The following is a 7,500-nucleotide window of genomic DNA, read 5'->3' on the forward strand; positions in this document are numbered from 1 at the left end:
CTTTGAGGACGGGATTGGACCTGAGATAGTTCCCGTGTACCTGTAGAGGATGTTCGCTTCTTCAGGTCCAATTAAAGGAGTTAACAAGCCCCGCCCTCTTTTTGTTTCAGGGTCGCTCAAAGAGCCGAGCCAGGAGTTCTGTTCAACGTCAACAACAGCAATAACAAAGAAGAGTGAGACACACACACACACACACACACACACACACACACACACACACACACACACACACACACACACACACACACACACACACACCAACAGTTGTACTCTTCAGTTTGTTTCTATCCAGAGAGAGATCTCTGTTTTTGGTTGGTTTCCAGTGATTAAATTGATTGATTGATTGATCATCAGGTAGTTTATGTGTTTGCTGTTCCGGTCTTCCAGGGAAGAAAAGCAGAAAAAGAAGAAAGAGAAGAAAGAAAGAAAAGAGAAGAAAGAGTAAGTCAAACCATCCAGATAGATATAGATAGATATAGATAGATAGATAGATAGATAGATAGATAGAACTCTTGTCTGTGTGTGTGTGCAAAGCATGTCCCTAAAAACAACAGAGTGGAAACATTCAGTCTTTCAAAATGAATATTATTTTTCAAAAGTGTTTGTTCTGTACGTACTCATATCTCCCAGGAAGGAGAAGCAGGAGAAGAAGGAGAGGAAGGAGAGGAAACAGAAGGAGAAAGAAGAGAAGGAGAAGGAGAAGAAGGCTAAAGAGGAGGCGTACGTTGGGTTTATGGGATCAGCTCAAGCAAATCTCTCAGACTGCAGAGTAAAGATTTTAACATTCAAATAGTAACTAATAATCATGTGTTCAGTCCCAAGGAGATCACAGTGATTGATCCGGCAGGTAACACCTACTATCACTGGCTGTTCATTATCACCATCCCCGTCATGTACAACTGGACCCTGATCATAGCCAGGTAACAGACTCACATGCACACTCTTAAATCTACAATGATTTCTCTTAACACATTAACCCTAATCTGTACTCAAATCTAAGTCTATAGCATCTATACAGTCTAAGTCTATAGCATCTAACAGTCTAAGTCTATAGCATCTATACAGTCTAAGTCTATAGCATCTAACAGTCTAAGTCTATAACATCATACCGTCTAAATCTATAGCATCTATACAGTCTAAGTCTAACTGAACTGCCAGTGTGAAACAGGGCTTTAGTACAGTGTGTCTGTGTCCTGGACCCTGACTGGAACCTGATTCCAGAGGATAGGTCCTGACTGGAACCTGATTCCAGAGGATAGGTCCTGACTGGAACCTGATTCCAGAGGATAGGTCCTGACTGGAACCTGATTCCAGAGGATAGGTCCTGACTGGAACCTGATTCCAGAGGATAGGTCCTGACTGGAACCTGATTCCAGAGGATAGGTCCTGACTGGAACCTGATTCCAGAGGATAATTCCTGACTGGAACCTGATTCCAGAGGATAATTCCTGACTGGAACCTGATTCCAGAGGATAGGTCCTGACTGGAACCTGATTCCAGAGGATAGGTCCTGACTGGAACCTGATTCCAGAGGATAGGTCCTGACTGGAACCTGATTCCAGAGGATGATTCCTGACTGGAACCTGATTCCAGAGGATAATTCCTGACTGGAACCTGATTCCAGAGGATAGGTCCTGACTGGAACCTGATTCCAGAGGATAGGTCCTGACTGGAACCTGATTCCAGAGGATAGGTCCTGACTGGAACCTGATTCCAGAGGATAGGTCCTGACTGGAACCTGACTGGAACCTGATTCCAGAGGATAGGTCCTGACTGGAACCTGACTGGAACCTGATTCCAGAGGATAGGTCCTGACTGGAACCTGATTCCAGAGGATAGGTCCTGACTGGAACCTGACTGGAACCTGATTCCAGAGGATAGGTCCTGGTCCTGATACCCACGCTGGTCTGCAGTCTTGGAGCGTGATGAGGATAAAACCACACTACAAGCTCTGAAAGATTTGAGCTCTGTGTGTTGCAGGGCGTGTTTTGAGGAGCTACAGACGGACTACGTGATCTTCTGGTTCATACTGGATTTTGTCTCTGACCTCATCTACGTAGCTGACATGATATTCAGAACCAGGACCGGTATGAAAACACACACACTGATGCACACACTGAAGCATTGGTTATTGAATTTCACATTGCTGTGCGTTTGTGCAGGTTACCTGGAGCAGGGTCTGCTGGTAAAGGACGAGCAGAAGTTGCGTGAGCGTTACCTGAAAAGTTTCCAGTTCAAACTGGACATGGTCTCAATGGTTCCCACTGACGTGCTGTACTCCATCCTGGGCCTCAAGTACCCAGAGATCCGGCTCAATAAGCTCCTGAGGTTCAACAGGTACCTTCACACTGCCAGCGTGTGAAACGAAATGTTGTATCTACGCTAACTTGTTGATATTTGAATCCCTGCTTTGTTTCAGGATGCTCGAGTTCTTCCAGAGGACAGAGACGAGGACTAACTACCCCAACGCCCTCCGTATCTCCAACCTGGTCATGTACATCGTCATCATCATCCACTGGAACGCTTGCCTCTACTACTCCTTCTCCAAGGCCATCGGTGGGTCGCTGGTTTGAATCCTGACACTGCTGGCTTCATGCCTTGTTTTAAATGCTCTTTTCTTGTTTTGTCGTTCCAGGTTTTGGTGCCGACAGGTTTGTTTATCCCGACCCAGCAGATCCAGAGTTTGGGCGTCTGGTGAGGAAGTATGCTTACAGCATGTACTGGTCCACACTGACGCTCACCACCATCGGAGAAACTCCGCCCCCTGTGGAGAACTCGGAGTACTTCTTTGTCGTGACTGACTTCCTGGTGGGTTTGTCCTCCCAGTGGTCCGTTTGGATTAAAGTTCCCTCACAGTCTCTGTTTTGGTTCTTAGGTAGACATCAGTACAGCTGTATGCTGACGACTCACCTTAACAAACAACTGTAGACGCATTTCAGCCCGTCTCCAGATGTGGCTGCAGTCAGCAGAGCTGGTATTTTATGTAGGTTGGTGTCTGAGCGTCTTTAAATCAATCTACCTTCAGTGAGGATTATTAAAAACCAGGAGGCTCTGAAGGTCCGTCCTGCAAGGCCTTCTGGGATATTTTTACTCAACTTGAGTATTCTCCCGTGTGACAGTGATCCTGTTAGATACTGATATATAATTCTACCGTGGTTATATCTGTGTATGTATCTGTGCTCTGCTCGTTTCTCCTGCAGGTGGGCGTGCTGATCTTTGCCACCATCGTCGGTAACGTCGGCTCAATGATCACAAACATGAACGCCGCCAGGGCCGACTTCCAGGCTCGCATCGACGCCATCAAACAGTACATGAGCTTCAGAAAGGTGCACAGCGTAGTTACATGAAGAATCAATTCACCTGTTTCCAGCAGTGAGCTGCCGGCAGCTTATTCTTCCTCAGACTTCATATCAATGAAGCGAAGCTTGTGGCCCCCAAGGAGCTGAGCGACACATTTGTCTTATTTTTGTCCTGATTCAATTCATTCAGAAAAATGTCACTAAATACATTTTCCCCACAAAAAAAGATCCATCAGATACTTGTCTATAATAGAATCAGGAACTGCGGTCCATCCTCCTTTTTAAAGAAGGCTTATGAGACTGTCAGGGCTGTAACACTCCCTCTCTCTGCCCCTCCAGGTCACAAAGGACCTGGAGAAGCGAGTGATCAAGTGGTTCGACTTTCTGTGGACCAATAAGAAAGCGGTAGATGAGAGGGAGGTGTTGAAGTACCTGCCTGACAAGCTAAGAGCTGAGATCGCCATCAACGTCCACCTGGACACGCTGAAGAAGGTGGGCACACACTAACCCCTCCCCCACTCTGCGGATGTTGTGAGCGTAGACGAACCTCTCCTGTGCGTTCCTGCAGGTTCGTATCTTTGCGGACTGCGAGGCCGGCCTTCTGGTGGAGCTGGTGCTGAAGCTGCAGCCTCAGGTGTACAGTCCAGGTGACTACATCTGTAAGAAGGGCGACATCGGCAGAGAGATGTACATCATCAAGGAGGGGAAACTGGCTGTCGTCGCTGATGACGGAATCAAACAGTTTGTAGTCCTGAGTGACGGGAGCTACTTCGGAGAGATTAGCATCCTGGCTATCAAAGGTAAACTCAACTCAAGGGTAAGAGACTTAATAACAATCAATAACTGCAGTAAACAGCCGTTTGATCTTCTTTATTTTCAACAGGAAGTAAGGCAGGAAACAGGAGGACGGCCAACATCAGGAGCATTGGCTACTCCGACCTCTTCTGTCTTTCCAAAGACGACCTGATGGAGGCGCTAACGGAGTACCCTGATGCTAAAGCTCTGCTGGAGGAGAAGGGAAGACAGATTCTGATGAAGGACGGGCTTCTGGATCTGGAGGTACAGTCACTTGATCTGATAACGAAAACAAAGAAGCTGATCTTCTGATCTGAAAGTGATACTGCTCTGTACGTCCTCTAGGTGGCAGCGCAGGGCCCCGACCCCAAAGAGATGGAGGAGAAGGTCGAGCGGATGACGAGCATGCTGGACGTCCTGCAGACTCGCTACGCTCGGCTGCTGGCCGAACAAGAGGCCACTCACAGCAAACTCAAGCACAGAGTCGCACGGCTCGAGAAGAAGCTGGTACCCCCGAGTGAAGCTCCGCCCCCTCCATCACCATAGATGCAGACAAACAAAGAAGAAAGCTGGGAACCACAATTTCCCAATAAAGTACATCTATCTATCTGAGAAGAAGAAGCAAGGAGGAGTGTCACATCCATCAAAATATGAGAACAAGATGTGTTTTAGGTGTACCGTTCTTTGCTAATTTATTTAATCAGAATATATGCAACTTTGAGAGTAGACGTCCTGTAGATGTTGCACTTTAGCACCAGTCTCTTTGGCCACGCCCCCTATGTCCCTCAGCTCCGCTCCCTTTGCGTTAGGGTCAGCTGAGTGTGGACATCTGTAGGTGTCTTCAGACATGCAGCCTTAACTTGATTTGGTCGTCATCTGTCTGTTTAGAACAGTTCGTAAAGTCTGTTGGATCCTTCAGTTGTACTCTTGTGACGACTGCTCCGTGACTATTCCTCTGGAAACCGCGTCCCTGAGTGGGCGGGGTCGTCTCTCTCTTCCTCCATGTGGTGGCAGGGCTAACGGGTAGAGAGGGAGGAGTTTAAGTGAGCCTCTGAGGGAAACATGTTCACGCTGACGTTAGCCCGTCTCGTTAGCGTGAACACAACGCTAAGTACAACAAGCCCAGAGGGAGTTGGACTTCGCTTTCCGTTTAGGAAGTCAGTTCTCTTCTAGATATTTACATGGAGTGTATTTTAATTTGCTATACCAATAATCAGAATGTCACGTGTTGTACCTTTAAGGATTAAGCATTCAGTGAAGAGAACATCTTTTATATGAACTGAAATATCAAGCTGAAAGTTGCAACATGTAAGAATGTGATTATGATGTACTGTATATTAAATTTTAACTTACTCTGTTCTGTTTGGTTTCTCTGAGCTGCACACGTGTAGAACCTTTTCAGCTGATCCCCATGTTTACTCTCATACAGTGTTACAATGCTGAATGTCCAAACTAAACACGGGCAAAGTTTCAGATCAAGAGGTAAACATGTGTCGGAGTAGTCCCAGGATGAGTCTACAGAGGGCGCTAAACGGTTTGTTCTGTAAATCACACCTCAGTGCCCCGATATGAATCCAAGCAGACAGCTTCAAGCCTCTACGTGAGCCGCTTGAAACCTCCTCCAAAGACTCTTTCCTCCAAGCTCTTCCAGAGAGGGGGCGTGGTCAGACACAGCTCATTTACATATTTAAAGCTACAGACACAGAAACAGCCTGTTCTGAGCAGGGCTGAAATAGAGGGGTTTATAGACATGATCAAATACAGGATCAGAGTGGATTTACAACAACACACTTCACACACATGATGAAGAGGAGCGAGGACACTGATTTCACCTGAAGAAGAGGAGGAGGTCATGTGACCTTTAATAAAACTACTATAAAAGTCACCATATAAACACGATTGAAAGATTTTTTTTTTAAATAACGTATTATTTATTTGTCCACCTCACTCCCTATTTAATTAAACACAAACATATATTCTTGATACGTTTATTATTTGGGGTTCAGATTATGAATGAAACGTCCTGTTGTTACCGATGACACGTCGAACTGTCTGAGGATCCGTATGCCTTGTGGGACTTGTAGTTCTATAGCCACACATAAACTCCCCACACTCCAACTCCGACGGCGCTTTGTTTACGGCTAAGATTCTTAGACTACAAGTACCGGCATGCTTCACGCGGCTCCGCGCATGACAACCAGGTGACAGACTCCACAGCTGCTGCTGCTGCCTGCTGAGGTAAGGTTCACATGTAAAGCAGTTTAAATCACTTTCCTGTCCGTCCTCAGAGGTGAACTTGAGTTCACACCACGCAGGGAGATATTTACACGTCAATCACGTCATTTAACCGGATGTGACGTTTGTGTGTTTGTATTGTGTCTCTGCTAATGTTAGAGAAAGTAGTTAGCTTGTCGGAGCTAGCCGGCTAGAACAGTTTGAACTGAACTCGACCGTTAACGGCTGTGACGTCAGCAACACTCAGCTAAACAGGCAGGTAAAGGTGTGAGGAAAGGTCACAGCCAGGTGTGTGTGTGTAGCCTGTTGTTAGTTTATTTTCCCAGCACGCCAACACGGTTAAAAAATCTGACTTCCCTCCTGATGTTCGTTTTTAAAGAGTCAGAAATGATCAGAGCACGTGGGGTCGACATGCGCAGTGTGAAATAATGTGGAACTAAGAATTCGGCTCAATAATAATCCTTATAACAAGGTCCCAACTGTCCTCTTTGACCTTTGACCCCCACCTGTAGAGTTCAGGAGGCAGTTGCTATGGAGCCGGCTTGGCGACAGCAGGGCAGGGGGCGTGGCCGGAGTCAGGAGGCTCAGAGCGAAAGACCCCGCCCTCCGCAGAAGGAGAGAGAGAGGCCGGGGGGTGCTGGAGGAGCGTGGGGGGGAGGAAGAGGAGGGAGGGTGAAGACCGCAACGCCACCTGAACCCCCAAAAGGTGAGGACGGACTTCTAGTAACCATGGAAACGCACTCATAATGCATCCCTTGTTTGTTTACCTGCCTCTCCTCTCTGTGATTGACAGCTGCGTCCGTCCAGTCAAAGTTTGATGAGATCAGGAAGTCCAACCTGGCTGCTGCTCAGCGATTGGTGGAGAGCCAAATCAGCTCCTCCTCCTCTGATGACGACGACGATGGAAACGTAGCCGTTGACCATCAGGATGGAAAGCGAGGGAAGATCCTCGAGTCGACTTTCACCACCTACGCCGACCAGACGGGTGAGCCTGGCGTTACTATAGCAACAGCTTGTCACCCAGAGACTGTGCAAGAGATGTCATCGTGTGTGTGTGTGTGTGCGCGTGTGCGTGCGTGCGTGCAGGTGGTGATGTCACAGGTCTGGCCAGAACAGGTCAGTATGTCAGTGACCTGTTCCAGTCGGGAGCTCTGACCTGTCTGATCTGCAT

General features: G+C 47.3%; 2 protein-coding genes across 2 annotated transcripts in view; both read left to right on the plus strand.

The window, feature by feature from the left end:
• The window catches only part of cnga1b (cyclic nucleotide gated channel subunit alpha 1b), a 7,104-nt gene extending 1,653 nt beyond the window's left edge, over nucleotides 1–5,451 (plus strand). Inside the window, exons 3-15 of the mRNA XM_079371111.1 lie at nucleotides 111–173; nucleotides 388–441; nucleotides 631–720; nucleotides 816–920; nucleotides 1,981–2,087; nucleotides 2,163–2,337; nucleotides 2,420–2,556; nucleotides 2,636–2,808; nucleotides 3,201–3,326; nucleotides 3,639–3,791; nucleotides 3,868–4,099; nucleotides 4,183–4,358; nucleotides 4,440–5,451. Of these exons, the coding sequence (XP_079227237.1) occupies nucleotides 111–173; nucleotides 388–441; nucleotides 631–720; nucleotides 816–920; nucleotides 1,981–2,087; nucleotides 2,163–2,337; nucleotides 2,420–2,556; nucleotides 2,636–2,808; nucleotides 3,201–3,326; nucleotides 3,639–3,791; nucleotides 3,868–4,099; nucleotides 4,183–4,358; nucleotides 4,440–4,640 (1,792 nt within the window). The 3' untranslated portion in view covers nucleotides 4,641–5,451. The remainder of the gene's footprint in view (nucleotides 1–110; nucleotides 174–387; nucleotides 442–630; nucleotides 721–815; nucleotides 921–1,980; nucleotides 2,088–2,162; nucleotides 2,338–2,419; nucleotides 2,557–2,635; nucleotides 2,809–3,200; nucleotides 3,327–3,638; nucleotides 3,792–3,867; nucleotides 4,100–4,182; nucleotides 4,359–4,439) is intronic.
• Nucleotides 5,452–6,255: 804 nt separating this feature from the next.
• The window catches only part of nfxl1 (nuclear transcription factor, X-box binding-like 1), a 5,206-nt gene continuing 3,961 nt past the window's right edge, over nucleotides 6,256–7,500 (plus strand). Inside the window, exons 1-4 of the mRNA XM_079371115.1 lie at nucleotides 6,256–6,332; nucleotides 6,842–7,035; nucleotides 7,123–7,314; nucleotides 7,416–7,500. The exon at nucleotides 7,416–7,500 is cut by the window's right edge and continues 25 nt beyond it. Of these exons, the coding sequence (XP_079227241.1) occupies nucleotides 6,861–7,035; nucleotides 7,123–7,314; nucleotides 7,416–7,500 (452 nt within the window). The 5' untranslated portion in view covers nucleotides 6,256–6,332; nucleotides 6,842–6,860. The remainder of the gene's footprint in view (nucleotides 6,333–6,841; nucleotides 7,036–7,122; nucleotides 7,315–7,415) is intronic.

This window comes from Symphodus melops (assembly GCF_947650265.1).
Source record: "Symphodus melops genome assembly, chromosome: 20".
Taxonomy (NCBI): Eukaryota; Metazoa; Chordata; class Actinopteri; order Labriformes; family Labridae; genus Symphodus; species Symphodus melops.